At 37.9% G+C, this 19,158-nt stretch overlaps 4 protein-coding genes across 5 annotated transcripts; 3 read left to right on the top strand and 1 right to left on the bottom strand.

The window, feature by feature from the left end:
• Nucleotides 1-1,433: 1,433 nt before the first annotated feature.
• LOC106409632 (phosphoprotein ECPP44) lies at nt 1,434-2,565 on the top strand. Its single transcript, XM_013850230.3, has 2 exons — nt 1,434-1,984; nt 2,089-2,565. Exons 1-2 carry the CDS (start codon nt 1,811-1,813, stop codon nt 2,395-2,397), a joined length of 483 nt encoding a protein of 160 aa, XP_013705684.1. The 5' UTR covers nt 1,434-1,810; the 3' UTR covers nt 2,398-2,565.
• A 2,720-nt stretch (nt 2,566-5,285) lies between these two features.
• LOC106407194 (L-ascorbate oxidase homolog) lies at nt 5,286-8,020 on the top strand. The gene is made up of 7 exons (XM_013848013.3): nt 5,286-5,610; nt 5,692-5,801; nt 6,004-6,277; nt 6,376-6,481; nt 6,575-7,301; nt 7,411-7,489; nt 7,582-8,020. The coding sequence occupies exons 1-7, from the start codon at nt 5,470-5,472 to the stop codon at nt 7,798-7,800; spliced, it is 1,656 nt and encodes a 551-aa protein (XP_013703467.1). The 5' UTR covers nt 5,286-5,469; the 3' UTR covers nt 7,801-8,020.
• Nucleotides 8,021-8,613: 593 nt separating this feature from the next.
• Nucleotides 8,614-11,014, top strand: LOC106410556 (probable hexosyltransferase MUCI70). Its single transcript, XM_022706076.2, has 7 exons — nt 8,614-8,814; nt 8,906-9,094; nt 9,197-9,268; nt 9,347-9,543; nt 9,606-10,021; nt 10,157-10,341; nt 10,438-11,014. Exons 1-7 carry the CDS (start codon nt 8,739-8,741, stop codon nt 10,809-10,811), a joined length of 1,509 nt encoding a protein of 502 aa, XP_022561797.1. The 5' UTR covers nt 8,614-8,738; the 3' UTR covers nt 10,812-11,014.
• LOC106410557 (probable protein phosphatase 2C 64) lies at nt 10,938-13,166 on the bottom strand. 2 transcript variants are annotated; one of them, XM_022706078.2, is made up of 5 exons: nt 12,805-13,166; nt 12,302-12,704; nt 11,770-12,146; nt 11,461-11,697; nt 10,938-11,379 (listed from the first exon to the last, which is right to left on the bottom strand). In XM_022706078.2, exons 2-5 carry the CDS (start codon nt 12,594-12,596, stop codon nt 11,125-11,127), a joined length of 1,164 nt encoding a protein of 387 aa, XP_022561799.2. In that variant the 5' UTR covers nt 12,597-12,704; nt 12,805-13,166; the 3' UTR covers nt 10,938-11,124. The 2 variants fall into 2 exon arrangements, with proteins under 2 accessions (XP_022561799.2, XP_022561798.2); XM_022706077.2 differs by having other exon boundaries at nt 12,306-12,704; nt 12,805-13,147.
• Between the last annotated feature and the right edge of the window lie 5,992 nt (nt 13,167-19,158).

Raw genomic sequence — 19,158 nt, 5'->3', positions numbered from 1 at the left:
ATGTATATTTTTCTATTGCAAATTCACAAATTTGTTTGAGATTTTAATATATCTTATTTTTATATCATTAAAGTAATTTAAAATTACACATACATTTTAAAAGTAAGTAATATAAATATAAGGTATTTAAAATAAACAGATTATTCATTAACACCTAGACTTTGTTTAAGTTTCAAAAAATCTATATAATTAATATACTGGTTTTATACGAAACAACTGGTTATTGCTTAGCAATTTTTTGAATACTATATATGTATTCATTGTTTGTGGGTTTTTTTTAACGTGAACCAACAAACAAAACATATTTAATAGCTAAGGATGCATTTTGATTAAATAATAAAGAAAATCAGTTTAGGAAGGAAAGGAAATATAACAAAAAATACATCTTATGTATAATTTATAGTGAACAATATAATGTACAACAAATAAAATCTTAATATAATACTCTTATGTATAATTTATTGTGAACAATATAATGTATAACATACTTTATGTTTATATATATCTTTATTCATTTTTAATAATTATAATTTATAAAATCTTAACTTAATCTATTTTATAAATACACATTTTATTTATAAATCAATATGATTATGCATACTATATTATTATATTTATATCTATTAAACCACAAAAATAAGAAGTCTCTACTGCTGTTCTACTAGCAAATTAAGAAGTCTAGAACACGGAAGAGCATTAGGGCATCCTCAAAGGGGGAGCAGTTAGGTGTGTGCTTAGAGTGAAAATAGTAGTATAATATTGTATTTAGACTAGGAACATGGGACATTCTCAAAAGGAGATCACTTAATTAAGGGTGTGTTTAACCAAATAAAATTAATTAAATAATGTAACAAAAAAACTTATTTTAAAATTGATTCCAAAAAAACTTATTTTAAGGAGATACACACTTGCCACGTCGACCAGCACTTACCTTAAACACAGCTCTTCGACAAGCCCTCCAAACTGCTCTTAGCCCACTTTTGGATTAAATCCAATATATTAAGCCCAAGCACACCCCAAGTGCTCTCCTTTGAAGATGGCTTTATTATTACTAATCTCTAATGCTGTTCTCGTAATTCCTTTATAAATTCTCGGAACGCCACTCATTTACACTCGATTAATTTTATTTTAATATTTTAACCAAAAAAAATGTTGATAAAAAAAACACGAAACCTTTGATATTCAATTGATTGGTAATCAATAAACATCCATGTGATAACAAGTCTGTCACAGCAACAGCATTGATTACGACATGTGAAGATATCTTCACACTCTACCCTCTCTATCTTCTTCTATGTGTTCATTGTCGGTGTTATACACAGCATATAAGATTAAGATTTGTCTAGATTCTCTATCAACTAGCTGGGTTTTCTAAGCTTAGTAGTGTAAAGGAGTCCAGTCAGGTGAGCATTATCAGAATAGTCTTTTTATGCTCGTTGTTTCTATATAAGCCCATCGTCTTGTTCAGCCCACTCCAATTAGCATTCAAAATCAGTTGTGACTTCTTAACAGATTATTTAAACATTGTATGTACTACTTTTTTGCTCTTCTTATTGAATACCGTGGACCGCCCACACCGTCCATCCATTGATCGGCGCAACGCAGAGTATTCAGAATGTACTATGTTTAACGTGAACCTAGTTCTAATTACTAGTATTAGTTCTCTTGTAATTATAAATAAACATATAAAATAGCAGAGGGAGTAGTGGACGAACTGATGAGGTCGAGCTACTATAAATACTAACAGCATGGCTATGTGTAACTTATCAACTTGCTAGGCTAAGTATTCAAACTGAGTAGTGATTAATAGATGGCGGATTATTCCCGTGCTAGTGAGCAGCAGGAAGCCGATTCTGCAGCTTCTAAAGGGTGTGGAATATTTGAATTTCTCAAGAAGAAACCGGAAGATGTATCTTCCTCCGATGTGACCAAGGAAAACAAGGGAGAGGAGAAGCCTTCTCTGGCTGAAAGAATTCATAGCTCTGTACGTAAACTTATAGACACATTTGTACCTTGGAAACTCTATGATAAATTTTAATATAACACTTGTTGTTTGATGATGTTATATTATATGTATCCATTATGCAGTCAACAAGTGATGAAGAATCCGGTGAAAATGGGGAAGTGAAGGAGAAGAAAAAGAAGAAGGAGAAGGAGAAGGTGTGTTGTCACAACAAGGAAGATGATGTAGATCAGTGTGAAACAGAGGAGAAGAAGGGCATTATGGAGAAGATCAAGGAGAAGCTTCCTGCAGCTAAAGGTCAAGACCAAGCCAAGCAGCCTGAACATGAGGATGGGAAGGAGAAAGGGAGTATAGTCTGTATAGAGAAGATTAAAAAGAAGCTTACTAGTCATACTAAGCACGAAGACGATGATGAGAAGAAAAAGGAAACTTAGTTAGTTAGAGTGTTTTTACTTTCGGTAAATGATTCTTCATCTTTTTGTATTCTCCACCTCCTCATGTGTCTCCAGGCTAATATTCTCAAAACTAAAAGGTTTAAGAAAAATGCATAATGGTTTTAATATGAAATCAATTATAAATATCAATATAAATCTATGTATATTTGTAATATCATAATAAATTAGCGTAAATAAAAAACATTAAAGCATGTGGTTTTAACTAATTTCTGGAGATGATTCGGTCAGTTATAAGTTTAGGCTGGGTTAAAAAGGGCTCAATAAAGGCCTGTCTAAGATCATGTAAAGTGAGAAAAGTAATAAAGGCATTCACGGAGAGAGAGACGGTTGTAGTCTCTTTCAGAATGTCACGGGGAAGAAGACAGACTGTGACTTTTGTGTTTCCAGCTGCCATAGCTTCTTCTGGTGGATTCTGTTTACTCCCTCACGCGTTCATGCAGTTGGTATCTGATCATTATTAGCTCATTTCGTTTAAGTTATATATATATATGTATATTATATGAACTTGTTCAAAAAAAAAAAAAATGTATACTTGAATACGAAACTAAAGTATGAACTAAAAATTTGTTGAAAGTGAAAGGGACGACACGAACTTGACTGAGTTACCAATCCAACAATAAAAAAATAAAGAGTAAAGGTCAAAACCAGCTTAACCACGAGACAATAAGCTGGCCACCAATCATCGGACAGTTTACGAATGTTGACATTGAATTGTTTTAAACACGCTAAATGAACAAAAAAAACAATCTAATCTTATAAGTCTAACTTCCGAAATTTCCTGCGCCGCCAAGCCAATCCAACTCAGCATTAACATTTACGCGCTCAATTGACCCACCTTTTTTTTTTGTCACGGAACTTTCATTAAAAACTCAGAAATAGAGAATTGACCCAAAAATAACCCAACTCATGAAGTCCATTACAAAGATAAGAAGACTTGAAAAGCCTTTTTTTGCTACAACTGCGGGTAAAGTAGAAAAATGATAAACGTAGATTGATGCAAAACCAGAGGAGATCGATCGGATGTCTTTCACAATTCCGATGATTTCTTTAGACTGGAGTTTGCCGGAAATAGCTCTGACGAGCGTTGAAATAGCGGAGAAAACCTTGAGCTTTTGGAACTCGAGGGTTAGCACCATGGGCGATCGCATCGCCAAGAACCAAAGTCCAACATGACTTGATTTGACATTGAAGAACAAAGAAGATGGTCCAGAAGCTGAATAATAAAGCAAGAAACCATGTAGCCCCGTTAAGAACCAATTCTGTACTTGGGCTATGTGAACCCGGATGAAAGGACGTGAAAGGCTCTCAATAGCCATAAAATGGGCCAGGCCCATTGGAGACAAAGCATTGGTCTTTCTGATTAGGTCACGGCTCTTGAATATGACGAGGAAGTACGGATAACGGCGGCGTAACGGAGAGGAACTAAACTCAGGCAAATACCTCACGGTGGTGAAGAGGTTGTGGGATGCAACAAACATACACGACATAATTGTTGTCCTGGCGGTGGAGGATGTACTGCAGTAGGGTTGAAGCGGCGGAGAGTAGACTTCTCGTCCAGAAACAATTTGTATGAGTTTGATACGGTGCTGAAGAGGTTGAGGTTGTGTTGACTTTGGATGAGTCACGGGGGCGGCGGTTTGAATTCGTACTGATTGAACAGACCTGGACCTTGCATCCGCTTGTGAGGAGGGAGTGCTGGCTAGGATGGTAGCAGGGGTTGCAGTGACGACGAGTGAAGCGGAAGGAGCAGTGGTACTGGCGAGGATGGTAGAGGACGCGATGGCAGAAGAGTAGGTCTGACGGATTGAGACGAACCAAGAAGCAGAGTAACCTATGAATTGAGATCTGCCTTGTAGCCGCTGACTCGATTTCAACCCTTGTCGTGACACTAAATCTCGTCGGTAGCGGGAGAGTGGAGATCCATGAGACAAGTTACCAACTCGTCAGAGTATGCTGATGTGCGGTACGGTTTGGTGAGAGGGTGAGGTGCTGTCGGAGAGTGTCTTTATACATAGATGTAAGCGTTGATGTTTTTGACAGAGAGCAATCCACAACTCTAGAAACCGACCTAGGAGAGGTGGTTCTCGGAACTCCAGATTTGATGGAGCTCAAAACACGACGGAAGACGGTCAACGTCTCGTCAAACACTGGTGGGAGGAGAGACGAACCGGTGAGCCTTAGACGGTCCGAAGGAGTCGGACGAGAATCCAAGAGAAACAAAAAAGGAAGAAGCATGGTTGCGGAGGAACGGAGGCGACGCCGGCAAGCTCTCAAGCCGCCGGCATCGATTTTGAAACTCAGATCTGGGAACTCGATATCTGTGCCCGAGAGTGTTTTCCAAACTCAGATCTGGGAACTCGATGCTCAATTGACCCACCTCACAGTTTCATTTTGGCTCTTTCTCCAATCATCAATCATCTCTTGTTTTAGCATGAGCTCTTGCTATTTTCTTATTACTATTATGTGCATGGTGGACTATTCCTTTTGTTAGTTAAGCACATTATTTCTCGAATAGCAGCTGCTTGTATCGAACGAAAAAAAAACTTTAGTTATATGTAATATTTACAAATTAGATACCAATCATATGGATGGAGAACATGCGCCTGTAACTTATTACACAATAAATAGATTTACAAAATGCAAAATTTGTGTCAGTAAAAAAAAAAAGAATCGAAGCAGCTTAAAAATACAGCACAATGAAGATGAAACAAAGCTTGAAGATAGATATACAGCAAACATTTAAAGCATTGACGGTTTCATTCATTAAATAATCACCTCTCAAAGCAATATAGTAGTAGTATATAATTAAATTAATTGATGAAGAAAGGAGGAGTAGGTGGGGGCCTTGTATTGCCAATTGACAAACCAACAAAAAAACACGGAAATAGCTTATAAAATTGGAAAGCATCCTCCCACCCGTTGGACTTTAAATACGTCCCCGAGTCATTGAACTCCAAAACTCACATCTTCAACCTTTCTCTTCACATTGTCATCCCACCTCCTAATCATCAAAGTTTGATCAGAGATTTATCTCTAGCTAGACGAGTATATATGGGGTGGTGGCTAAAGTACTGCGGCCTTTGGACAATAATGACCATCATCGTTTCTTTAGTTCAGGCTGAAGATCCCTACCGTTTTTTCGACTGGAGGGTCACTTACAGCAACATTTACCCACTTGGCATTCCTCAAAGGGTACTTGATTTTCTTCCACAATATCAATGTGGCTTCTTCTTCTTCTTCTTTTGATCATGCATGTTTAATATGCCTACACAGGGAATTCTTATAAACGGACAATTTCCTGGACCGGAGATTTACTCAGTCACCAATGACAATCTGATCATCAATGTTCACAACGATCTCGACGAGCCCTTTCTCTTGTCTTGGTATCTACTTCCGCCCATTATAATTTTAGTTAAGCTTTGGTAATTTGCATGCACATGTGCCGTTTGTTCATATATAAATCTTGTTATGACGACCAGTAGGGAATTACATATTTAAATGATGAAGTACACGTCAAGTTTTCATTCACGTGCGTTAATAAGAATACAACGATTTAACAAATAAAAAAAAATTCTTAAAATGAAGGAACGGTGTACAGCTGAGGAAGAACTCATACCAAGATGGAGTGTATGGGACTACTTGTCCAATCCCACCGGGCAAGAACTATACTTATGCCATCCAAGTGAAAGACCAGATCGGTAGTTTCTTCTACTTCCCTTCCCTCGCCTTTCACAAAGCCGCTGGTGCTTTTGGTGGCCTCCGTGTCCTCAGCCGCCCTCGCATCCCCGTCCCTTTCCCTGAACCCGCCGGAGATTTCACCTTCCTCATCGGCGATTGGTACTCTCACCATGACCACAAGGTATACATACATTCTCTTAACTTGTTATATATTGCATTACTTGTCATATATATGATGATATGATTCCCATAAATAAATATCAAATGCACACAATTCAGAATTTGAAGGCACTTTTGGATAGAGGTCACAGGCTACCCTTGCCTGATAAGGTTTTGATCAATGGGAATGGTGTCAACTTTTCTTCTTCTCTCACCGTTGACAAAGGTTCATCTTAATAAAATTAAATACACACAAATTAACTTTAATATGAAGAATTAATTCTCCATCTCATCACTTTTTGTGGACATATTTGATCAGGTAAAACGTACAGATTCAGAATATCGAATGTTGGGCTTCAACACTCGCTAAATTTCAAAATAGTAGACCATCAGATGAAGCTCGTTGAGGTTGAGGGAACCCACACGATCCAGTCCATGTATTCCTCACTCGACATTCACGTTGGTCAGTCTTACTCTGTCCTGGTCACCATGGACCAGCCTGAGAAAGACTATTCCATCGTAGTTGCCACTAGATTTGCCGCCAAGAAGATCCTGGTCGGATCTACTCTTCACTACTCCAACTCCAGACAAAGCCTCTCTTCTGCTTCTCTCTCTGCTATGGGGCCTGCCGATGAACTAGACTGGTCTATCAAACAAGCTCGATCCATTAGGACCAACCTGACAGCGTCCGGGCCAAGGCCCAACCCTCAGGGCTCGTACCATTATGGACTAATCAATATCTCTAGGACTTTAGTACTAGAAAGCTCAGCAGCCCTCGTGAAGAGGAAGCAACGCTATGCCATAAACGGCGTGTCGTTTGTGCATTCGGACACTCCGCTGAAGCTGGCGGATTACTTTAACATCAGAGGTGTTTTCAAAGTGGGAAGCATCCCTGACCAGCCGAGAAGAGGAGGAGGAGGGGGGATAAGGCTGGACACGGCAGTGATGGGAGCAAACCACAGGGAGTTTATTGAGATTGTCTTTCAAAACCGCGAGAAGATCGTTCAGAGTTACCACCTAGATGGATACAGCTTCTGGGTTGTTGGGTGAGAACTATAGCTAAATGATCATACTATATGATGTGGAGATTAATCATATACACATCTAATACTTATGTGAAAGTTGTCGAATATAACCTATGTGACTTGTCCACAGAATGGATAGAGGAACATGGTCACATGCGAGCAGACGAGAGTATAACCTCATGGATGCTGTTTCTCGCTCAACTACTCAGGTACCTAAACATTTTCTGTATATATATATATATATATATGAACCGCAAATCAAATTGAAATGTGTGTGTTTAATTTTTAAAATTTATTGTAGGTGTATCCAGAATCATGGACAGCCGTATATGTGGCATTGGATAATGTGGGGATGTGGAATCTAAGGAGCGAGTTCTGGGCGAGACAATACTTAGGTCAACAGTTGTATCTACGAGTTTACTCTTCGGTTCACTCTCTCAGAGATGAATATCTTGTGCCCAAGAATGCTTTATTGTGTGGTCGAGCCTCCAACATGCAGAGACCCATCATCACTCCGTAGATCACATTTATATTACGTACTTCATCCACACCAATCTATAATAGAGTTGATTAACCACTATCATTTAGATATATATTCTGTTTGGAAATAAATGACAAGTTATGCTTAATTCTTTACCAAATAGCTCTATTTGTATTATTTAAATAGTATATACTTGAAATTCATTCATTTCAAAATGTATTCTTACATCAAATAACACAAAACCTTATTAAGTTCAAAATATTGTACAAATTAATTTATTATCACATTTTTAAAAACGGGCAATTAGCCAAAATAACTTAAAACTAGTATTCGAGTGCAAATCTATAATCAAATACAAAATAACATAAAATGTAGTAAAATTACAATTGTCCTCTAATGACTAAACAAAAAAGTGCATATAATCCTGGGAAGTTTTGTCATGTATTTAATCTTAAATTTAACTTGTAAAATTTTGAGAGAATATTTTAAACATATTTGGATATGTAGATTTTAGTGAGTACTATATATCACACTTTATCAGAAGCTTTCTCAAACAAACTTTTCGAGCAACTTTCACCAATAAAATCTGCTAAACTAATATTTAAACGAGAAATTAAATGCTTCAATGAAATTTGACCGTGAAAGCAAATTTCTCTAATTTTTTTCTAATTTGTAGTCAAATTTCAATAAAATTTTAAAGTAGTTTTTACTTTTTGGAGTTGGTTTGAAATATTCGTATACCAAATTTTTAGATCTACTCTTGGTTCGGTAGAAGATGGGATTTGGTTTGGTTTTCCAATTTGGGATATTTTGGCGTGTATGTATGTGGGATTTATAACCGGCCCGGTTCGGTATTGCGAAATTAGTAAACCAAAGCTAAAGTCGGCAATAGAAAGAAAGAGTGCGAGATCCAGAGTGATGGATGAATCATCATCATCCGATTATTAGGAGAGGGAGATCTGGGGGCTGTGGTGAAGATGATGAGTGATTTTCAGAGATCACTTTCGGTGCGGTTGAGCCGCCGAGGAGAAAGGAGTAATCAATCTAATAAAGGTCTGCCCTTTCTTTTTTTTCTTATTGGAATATATACTACATTTACAAGAAGAGGAAGCTAAATGGGGGAAGTGGTTTGTGTGTGTAACAGAGGAGGGTGGAGGTGGTGCGTTGTTCTCTCCCAGTAGTAGATTGCATTCTGATTACGGAATAAAAACAATATGGAAGGCAGGGTTCCTTCGTCTGCTTCTAGTTGGAGGCATTCTGTGGATGCTTCTCATTCTTCTTGCCCTCCTCTTTCATGTTTGGTCTTGTCAATCTTCCCTTTCCTTCTTCTCTGGTATTATTATTGCTATGATCCTTTTCATTCTTTCTTGTTTCTTCTTTTGAAAAAAATTGGTTCAATTGATGAATGTTTTTGGGGTTATTATTCACTTGGCAGCCATTTGCAACAAAGAAGGTAGACTCTATGTCGTCTTAGACACCATTGGCTTTGTACCTAAACCCCAGCACCGTAAGTCACTTTTTCTTTTTCTTTTTCTTTTTTTACCTTCTGTAACACTCTCTCTCTCTCTCTCTCTTTATTTCTTAGGATGCCCCATTCCGGTAGCCTATGACCCTGATAAGGTGCTCCTTCCCACTTCTATAACCCCTGATTCTATTGTCACCAACCTGACCTACATTACAGAGGATGATCATCTTTCCTCCAACTCTCCCTTTCCTCTCTTTGGTGGCAACATTAGCTGGTCTCAACGTCAAGAAAGCTTTATACTCAAACCCCAGATGAAGGTCTGCCCTATCCATTCTTCCCACTATTTACTTCCAAGTTTTGATTATTAATTCCCTTTCAGGTCCATTGCGGTTTCATGCCAGGTGGTGGCGCTGAAATGTCGTCTCTGGACAAACACTACGTTCAGAAATGTAAATTTGTGGTTGCCACTGGGATTTTCGATGCTTATGATCAACCCCACCAGCCCTCTAACATTAGTGAGCGTTCCAAGAACCTCTTCTGTTTCCTTATGGTGGTTGACGAGCTCTCTCTCGTTTTCCTGAGGTCTAACGCTACTGTGAGGCAAGATTCCCAAGGAGGCGATTGGGTTGGCATTTGGCGTCTTATTCTACTGAAAACTCCTCCTTATGATGAACCTCGGAGGAACGGTAAAGTCCCCAAAATCTTAACTCACAGGTTGTTCCCTCAAGCTCGCTACAGCATTTGGATTGATGCCAAAATGGAGCTTATCGTTGATCCCTTGCTTATTTTAGAAAGGTTTAATAATTAACTACATCCAATTTTTTTTTTTTTAATTAGGAAGGAGTAGCTAGCAGACTAGGATGGATTGATATTCACTTTCACTTTACAATAAATTGCTAAAATATATATATGCATGTTCCGGATTTGCAGGTATTTGTGGCGTGGGAAGCATACCTTTGCCATTGCTCAACACAAACATCACCGAAACATATATGAGGAAGCTGATGCGTGCAAGAGGAGAAAGCGATATGCCCGACCTCTGGTTGATCTTCAGATGAAAATATATCGGTACGAGGGCTTAGAACCATGGAGCATCAAGAAGAGCACTGTTAGTGGTAATTTACATAAACAAAACAATGTCCTCATCAATGTCTCCTTATTGATAATAATAATAATACTAAGACCATTCCCTTGTTTTGCGTTACACACAGATGTTCCAGAGGGAGCGGTGATAATAAGAGAACACACTGCAATGAACAATCTGTTCAGCTGCCTGTGGTTCAACGAGGTACACCTGTTAACACCGAGGGACCAGCTTAGCTTTGGCTACGTAGTGGACAGACTAAAAGGAGCCTTCAAGGTGTTCATGTTTCAGAACTGTGAATACAACTCTCTGTTTGAACTGCACCCTCACATCAGAGAACATTCCTCAAAGATAGAGTGGGTCAAGAGTCTAAAGGAACTGAAAGGGAAAGGAGAGAGTATGAAGGAGAGCAGAGGAGGCTTTGGGCTGTGGACTCCATACCCTGGGGATCTGGATTCCGTTGAGCTGCCAAAGGTAGTAAGAACTTCTAAAGCTGGTTGAGGCAAGAAACGGTTGTGCTTCTCTGGGGATGGATGGGGTTTAGATTCCAAGTTTTACAACCTTGTCAAGCTAAGAATGCACTTACTTCTTTCTAAAACATTTTTGTAAAAGAAAACATGATCAGCATAGCTCAAGGGGTTTAATACATTAAGGCAAAAAAACAGATGTATATATATTTTTTAAGACTAACAAAACTACCACTAGATGATCCCTTCCCCAATCAACAACAATAAACAATAATTAAATATATATATATATAGATAAATAGTTTACAAAGCAGCACATCATCATCTTGTATGGAAATAATTGAGGGTCAGGAGGCGCCAGCGGTGGTGCAAGGCGCCAAGCTGTTGTGAGGAAGGTTCACTCCCGCTCCTCTCACTGACACCGCCGGCCCTCTCGCTCTGCTCACAACTAGGCTTGTGTCGAAGAAGACAACTATGACTGTTATGTCATCGTGGAAATGCCTTCGTACCCCCCTGTCTATCTTTTTGAGGTCTGAGTACCTCATCTCTCTCTTCTTCGCCGCTTCTTTAAGCGCCATTTTCACCAGCCTCTTTGCTATCCCCTGCCACAACCACAACAAGTGTTACTACTACCTTACAACATCAACATTGTAATAATGAGTGTTGTGTGTTCTTCTTCTCACGTTACGCGGATGAGTATGGACTATCTCTACAGCTTCTTGGTTGCTCATATGTTCCCATAGTCCATCGGAGGCACATATTATAAACTGGTCATGGGGCTGCAGTGCATGCACCGTGATCGACGGCTCTGCACTCAGCAACGGCCTGCTGAAGGGGGCCCTCAGTCTGAATTTTGCATACAGTGGCTCCCTGTTGAACTCGGACCGTTTCAGATACACATCCCCTATGGATCTTGAAACCTATTTGATTAACCAAACACCATCTCATCAGACCAAGTAAAAAACTATGATTATTTATTCATTATTATTCACCTGAATGATTCCTTTGACTCTCCAAACGTTATGTTTAAGAAGCACGATATCAGGATGGTCGGGATGCAGGGCGTGGAGTTCCCGTCGCACAGACTCAATGGAGGCATTGTGCTCAGCAGAGAGCTGAGTGGCGTGAACATCCCCCAAAGCAGGAGTTGACTTGAAGAATTGTCCGAGGACGGCACGTGAGTCGCCAGCATTGGCAACGTAGAGAGTGCCATCGGAGATGACGCAAACAAGGCAGCAAGAGCCAACGGTGGCTAGTTGAGGCGTGGTTTGGAATTGATTGGAAACTAAGGAAAGGAAACCTTCTTCAGTAGCTTGGAAGGCTTTCTTTATCACATCAGCCGACATACACTCTTGCTCCGCAGCAAATCCTAGTGGTGGTGGCCCAACCCAAAGTGACTTAAGACTTTATTTTCAAAATTCCTTTTGTAATAAACAACAAGTTGTAGCTATATTACCCTGTAATAACTAGTCTCCGAAAGGAAGGAAATGAGTAGAGCAAAGCAATATAGGGTTGATTACTAACTCACTCTTGAGATGGAGGAAGAGATGATGGTTGATGAAGCGGGAAGTCTCAGGGCCGCCGTGACCATCGTAGACGCCAAGAAAGGTGCCGTAAGGAGGAGCAGAGGAGGAGGAGGAAAGAGAACCAGACTCGAGCTGGCTCTGGTCCTCGAGCAAGTTGTTGGCTTGAACGACGGCCATGGAGAAGTCACCAAAGACGTGGTGACCCGAGTCTCGGAACCACAAGAGCCCATCTTGACGGCCTCCACCTCCATCTTGGTGGTGGTGGTCAGAGCGAGTAGGCCAGAGACAGGCATTGAGAAAGTTCATCAAGGCAGAGAGCATCTCTCATCTCTCATCTCTCATCTCATATCACAATAGGATATCCCACTCTACTCAACAACATAACAATGAAATGGGGCCAACTGCACAAGAATCAAATAATATCAGAAAGTCAAAGCCAATCGAGAGAAACAGTACAAACTACAAAGTGGCGCTGATTTCATTCAAAAATGGAAACTTTACCTTTTGGTAAGATGGGAATCTTGTCCAAGGAAGGAAGATGTGGGCTTGTGGAATTTCTCAGTTGCAGATCTACGGATGGATCACCCACACTAATCCAATAATAATAATAATATTACCTACCCTTTTTCTTAATAATAATAATAAAGCAAGTTATCTATGAGGAAGAAGAAGAAGACCAATTTAATATATTAACCAAAAAAAAAAAGAAGGGACTTGTCGTTGGCAAAGTAGAGAGAACTTTCTTCTATGTATGAGAACAGTGAGCGATGAAGAAAGGGAGATAAGATATAGATAGCATTTTGGTCAAGTCGCCGAACGATACGTCTCTCTCATCCCTTCTCTCTTCTATTAGCAACAACAGTAGAAAATATTTTTATCTTCCACTCCACTACTCTCTCTTTGGTAAATTCTCTACCAGACAAGACCCATAAAAGACCAACGAACCATTGCAAGGTCGGAGCCAGCACATGAAAGGTCCCCCCCACCCCCCTTAGCTTTTTGGGCTCCACAACTCTCGTCCTTTTGCCCCTTATTACAAACAGAAAGAGAGAGAGAGAAGCGATGGCCAAATCCCCCCCCCCCCCCCCCCTATAACAGTAAAAGAGAGAGAGAGACCAAGTATGACTTTTTTTTTCTGGGTCAAAAAACCAAATATGACTTTAGACACGATTATTAATTATTCATCCAGTCTCTCTCTCTCTCTCTCTCTCTTTGATATTCAAAGTTTTAGTTTGGACATTTTCACATAGTCTTGGGTCAATTTTCTTCTTCCCATAAACATAAATAATTGACAAAATCAAACAAGAGGAGAATGATCGGGGGGCCTTTAGACATATATATGGTCTTGTGTCCTGCCCCGGCGGAGGGGGTTGTTTATTAGACCATCCACAACGGCGATCCGTAGTGAATCCTTAGCACGAAAACATATGAGTTTTTGGTTTCAAAATTAAAAAAAAAGGAGAAAAGGTAAGGATCAATTCTTACATAAGGGTTTTAAGGACCGGGTCCGTATCGACGTGGCGCGCAACGATTGGAAGAGTGGGGACAAGTACCAATGAAGTCGATAATGAGGCGACCGTTTGAGAAACGGCCCGTGGGATGGTGGAAGAATGTGTCTCCGTATGGACGGAACGCAACGTGAGGAAGATCGTTAGGATCAGAGAGGTCGAGCAAGTTTCCTGTGTCGGCAATGGAGTCGCAGAAGCTGATGATCAACTTGAAACGCCGGCACTACGTTTCAGAGTTCGCGGTGGTGAGAAACAGAGTAGATAAGATGAAGGTCACGAGCTTCTTCATTAAGAGATGAGAAGAGGGAGACGCCATGTGAGAAGCTCCAAGGTCTCTGGTCTCCGTCGTCCCTTCCGATTTTGAATCTCATTTATTTGTGAATATAAGGACTCCTCAATGGAGTCCACCATTGGACTCACTTTTTGAGTTAAAGTCTTTAACTATTCGATTAAAAAAAAAATAGTAAAATAATGGCTAAGGACTCCTTAATGGAATCCACCATTGTGGATGCCCTTAGACGTCGTTTTACAGCTCTATATGTATGATATATATCCTATGTATGGCTCATGGAACCCACGAGAGTCTTTTGTTGGCTTATCATACTCTTATCCACCACCGACCCTTTGTTTCTACCAACTAAACTATACTCTCTCCTAACCATTTGCCTGACCCTTTGTTTCTACCAACTAAAATATACTCTCTCTTAACCATTTGCCTCCTGCATTACCAATAATTTTGCATATCTCTACTCACGATATATTTTTATTTCCGTATCAATATTGTATACTTGTAGAGTTTAGGAATAAACAGATACAATCAGCTCTTACTCGCTTTTGGTGGGATTCAAACCAGGACCAGCGGAAAATGTCTTGGATTTCTTGGGGGACGATGACAAAGACAAAGAGAGATGGCGGGTTAGGTTTCCGAGACATACAATGTTTCAACAACACTCTGCTTAGGAAACTCAGTTGGCGCCTGATGTCCAACCCGGATGGGTTGCTTGCAAGAATCCTAACATGAAAATATTGCAAGTACAACTCAATATATGAGGTACATGCGACATCAAACTGCTCCCATGGGTGGAGGAGCGTTCTCATAGGACGAGAACTAGTCACGAAGCACCTTGGTTGGGCAATAGGGAATGGAGAAGCGGTTAGAGTCAGGTCTGACCCATGGTTATCAACGACTCAGATGGAGCAACCCATGGGACCGGCGACAGAATCCACAAAGGATGCACTTGTTAAAGACTTGTTTTCAGGATAATATGTGTAGATGGAGCACGGAAAAGATAGAAGCACTGTTCCCAGAACTTGCGACACAAATCTTAAGCATCAAAACAAGTAGAGAGGGTGGACCTGATAAACGAATCTGGCTCAAGCACGTGTCTGGCGTGTACACTACGAAATCAGGCTATCACGCTGCATTGGAGGGTAGAGTAACCGGAGCGGAAAACAGAGAAAGACCTGAGTTCCAATGGGCGAAAAAGGTCTGGGAAGTAAACGCCGCTATGAAGATCAAGTTGCTGATTTGGAAAGCTATACATGGGGGTTTACATGTCAATGAGCGACTAGCGAGTAGAAAGATCATCCCAAGCCCAAATTGTGTAAGGTGCGAAGAGGTAGAAACAATCACGCAAGTCTTCTTCACCTGCCCTTTTGCACAAGAAACGTGGAGAAAAGTACCCTTTAAGAAGGAGCTGACGCTGGGTGGATTACACCAGTTCTCGGAAGGTTGGAGCCGTGTTCAAGCAGAGGTGTGCTTGCCACCGACGGGAGTTAACGCTGGTTCCCTAGCGGCATGGGTCATTTGGAGTCTGTGGATCACCAGAAACTATCGAATCTTTCAAGACAAAACGTTTGTGGAACAAGAAGTGGTAACTAAAGCGATAGTTGATGGCAAGGAATGGAGTGCAGCTCAGCCCCTGAAACCGGATCTGACGACTACAAGAGTAATGAAAGGGGAGGACTATCGTTCCGAGACAATCTGTCAATCTGATGCTGCTTGGAATAAAGAAAGTCTAACTGCAGGAGCAGCTTGGAAGTTTTCAAGACCTAGAGAGGTTCTCAATAGGTCGACATCGATGATTTTCACGTTTGTGAAATCACCCCTCGTGGCGGAGGGTCTAGCCTTGCGTTCAGCAATGGAGCAAGCAATTTTACTGGATTACAAACAAATCTCCTTTGAATCGGACACAAAGATATTGGTGACAGCAATACTTGAAGGTTCAGCCATATCAGATTTGCATGGAATCATGTTGGATATCAGGTCGTTGGCGGAGGATTTAATGCATAGTTGACAAAAAATATGGAGTTTTACGTTAAATGCTCTATATACTGAAACTTATACTTTTTATTGCTGTTCTAAATTTTCTAACAACATTATTATTAATGTATGTTAAACTCTCTTTTATGGTATATGAGAATCGTTCTAATTTTTTTTATCAATTAATTAGTAAAACTTCATAATACTATCTAAATCAGTGGAACGATTCTCATATACCATAAAAGTTTCCTAGCCTCTTTGACCATCATCTTATGTTAGTTTAGGATGCAATTATGTATTAAAACAATATTGTTATATTTTGATTTTTTTTCAAAATCTACGTATAAACCCATACGAAATATTGAGTTTTACGTTAAACGTTCAATATACTGAAGCCCAAATTTTTTAGTGTTGTTTTAAAATTCTAAATACATTCTACATTTGTATTAATGTATGTTAAACTCTCTTTCATGGTACATGAGTAACGTTCAATTTTTGTTTATAAATTAATTTAGTAAAACTTCATATATTTCTTAACAAAGGTTTCATACCTCTTTGACCATCATCATATATTAGTACACGAGGCAACTACACATTAAAGCAATATCTTTATATTTTTTGATTTTTTTCTCAAAATTACGAAAATATTGAGTTTTACGTTAAACGCTCTATATACTTAAACTTATACTTTTTATTGTTGTTCTAAATTTTCTAACGACATTCTAAATTTTTATTAATGTATGTTAAACTCTCTTTCAATGTATATGAGAATCGTTCTAATTTTTAATCAATTAATTAGTAAAATTTCATAGTACTATCTAAATAAGTGGAATAACCACTATAAAATCTTTATTCTCTTGGGTAACATAGACAACAAAGGTTCCAAACCTCTTTGAACATCATAATATGTTAGTGTAGGATGCAACTATCTATTAAAAAATATTGTCATATTTTTTGAATTTTTAACAAAATATATGTATAAATCGCTATGAATATATTGAGTTTTACGTTAAACGCTCTATATACTGAAGCTTATATTTTTAGTGTTGTTTTAAAATTTCTAACCACATTCTACATTTGTATTAATGTATTTTAAACTCTCTTTCATGGTACATGAACATTTTTCTAATTTTTTATCAATTAATTTAGTAAATTTCATATAATCCCTAAATTAGTGGACTAACCATTATAAAATCACTATTTTTTAGAGAAACATAGACAACAAAGGTTCCAAGCCTCTTTGATCATCATCATATGTTAGTTTAGGATGAAAATATGTATTAAAGCAATATTTTTATATTTTTTTAATTTTCTCAAAATCTACGTGTTAACCCTACGAAAGTATTGAGTTTTACGTTAATCGCTCTATATACTGCAACTTATACTTTTTACTGTTGTTCAAAATTTTATAACGACATTCTAAATTTTTATTAATGTATGTTAAACTCTCTTTCAAGGTATATGAGAATCGTTCTAATTTTTTATCAATTAATTAGTAAGACTTCATAATACTATCTAAATCAGTGGAATAACAACTACAAAATCGTTATTCTCTTGTGTAACAGAGACAACAAAGGTTCCAAACCTCTTTAAACATCATCATATGTTAGTGCAGGATGCAACTATCCATTAAAAAATATTGTCATATTTTTTGAATTTTTAACCAAATCTACGTACAAATCGCTATGAATATATTGAGTTTTACGTTAAACGCTCTATATACCGAAGCTTATATTTTTAGTGTTGTTTTAAAATATGTAACCACATTATACATTTGTATTAGTGTATTTTAAACTCTATTTCATGGTACATGAACATCTTTCTAATTTTTTATCAATTAATTTAGTAAATTTCATATAATCCATAAATTATTGGACTAACCATTATAAAATCACTATTTTCTAAGGAAACATAGACAACAAACGTTCCAAGCCTCTTTGACCATCATCATATGTTAGTTTAGGATGAAACTATGTATTAAAACAATATTGTTATATTTTTGATTCTTTTCAAAATCTATTTATAAACTCATACGAAATATTGAGTTTTACGTTAAACGCTCTATATACTGAAGCCCAAACTTTCTAGTGTTGTTTTAAAATTTCTAACAATATTCTACATCTGTATTAATATATGTTAAACTCTGTTTCATGGTTTATGGGAATTATTATAATTTTTTTATCAATCAATTTAGTAAAACTTCATAATACTCCATAAATCGGTGAAATAACCAACTATAAGATCGATATTTTCTTTAAAAAGGGAGACAACAAAGGCTTCAGACCTCTTTCAACATCATCATATGTTAGTGCAGGACGCAACTATGCATTAAAGCAATATTTTTATTTTTTTGAAATTTTCTCAAAATCTATGTGTTAAACCCCTACAAAAATATTGAAATTCGGTAAATGTTTTATATAGCAAAGTCTATAATATTTAGTGTTGTTTTAAAATTTCTAACCACATTCTACATTTGTATAAATGTATGCTAAACTCTCTTTCATGGTACATGCACATCGTTTAATTTTTTATAAATTAATTTAGTAAAACTTCATATACTCCCTAAATTAGTAGACTTAACCATTATAAAATCGCTATTCTCAAGATAAATGAAGACAACAAAAGTTCCAAACCTCTTTGACCATCATTATATATTAGTACAAGAGGCAACTACGCATTAAAGCAATATTTTTATATTTTTGGAATTTTTCTCAAAATCTATGTGTTAACCCCTACGAAATTATTGAGTTTAACGTTAAACTCTCTAGATACTGAAACTTATACTTTTAATTGTTGTTCTAAATTTTCTAACGACATTCTAAATTTTTATTAATGTATGTTAAACTTTTTTTCAATGTATATGAGAACCGTTCTAATTTTTTATCAATTAATTAGTAAAACTTCATAATACTATCTAAATCAGTGGAATAACCAATACAAAATCGTTATTCTCTTGGGTAACAGAAACAACAAAGGTTCCAAACCTCTTTGAATATCATCATATGTTAGTGCAGGATGAAACTATCCATCAAAAAATATTGTCATATTTTTTGAAGTTTTAACCAAATCTATGTATAAGTCGCT

The sequence above is a fragment of the Brassica napus genome, chromosome C7 (genome assembly GCF_020379485.1).
Source record: "Brassica napus cultivar Da-Ae chromosome C7, Da-Ae, whole genome shotgun sequence".
NCBI lineage: Eukaryota > Viridiplantae > Streptophyta > Magnoliopsida > Brassicales > Brassicaceae > Brassica > Brassica napus.
This window is presented reverse-complemented; position numbering and strand designations above follow the sequence as displayed.

Excerpts from the sequence above, each read along its gene's own strand:
- LOC106410556 (XM_022706076.2), top strand. The coding sequence starts at position 8,739 with ATGATGAGTGATTTTCAGAGATCACTTTCGGTGCGGTTGAGCCGCCGA. Across the intron at positions 9,269-9,346 it reads TGTACCTAAACCCCAGCACC|GATGCCCCATTCCGGTAGCC; the intron begins GTAAGTCACTTT and ends TTTATTTCTTAG. Across the intron at positions 10,022-10,156 it reads CCCTTGCTTATTTTAGAAAG|GTATTTGTGGCGTGGGAAGC; the intron begins GTTTAATAATTA and ends CCGGATTTGCAG.
- LOC106410557 (XM_022706077.2), bottom strand. The coding sequence starts at position 12,624 with ATGCTCTCTGCCTTGATGAACTTTCTCAATGCCTGTCTCTGGCCTACT. Across the intron at positions 12,147-12,305 it reads TCTCTTCCTCCATCTCAAGA|GATTTGCTGCGGAGCAAGAG; the intron begins GTGAGTTAGTAA and ends CACCACCACTAG. Across the intron at positions 11,380-11,460 it reads TCCATACTCATCCGCGTAAC|GGGATAGCAAAGAGGCTGGT; the intron begins GTGAGAAGAAGA and ends TGGTTGTGGCAG.
- LOC106409632 (XM_013850230.3), top strand. The coding sequence starts at position 1,811 with ATGGCGGATTATTCCCGTGCTAGTGAGCAGCAGGAAGCCGATTCTGCA. Across the intron at positions 1,985-2,088 it reads CTGAAAGAATTCATAGCTCT|TCAACAAGTGATGAAGAATC; the intron begins GTACGTAAACTT and ends TCCATTATGCAG.
- LOC106407194 (XM_013848013.3), top strand. The coding sequence starts at position 5,470 with ATGGGGTGGTGGCTAAAGTACTGCGGCCTTTGGACAATAATGACCATC. Across the intron at positions 5,611-5,691 it reads CACTTGGCATTCCTCAAAGG|GGAATTCTTATAAACGGACA; the intron begins GTACTTGATTTT and ends ATGCCTACACAG. Across the intron at positions 7,302-7,410 it reads TACAGCTTCTGGGTTGTTGG|AATGGATAGAGGAACATGGT; the intron begins GTGAGAACTATA and ends ACTTGTCCACAG.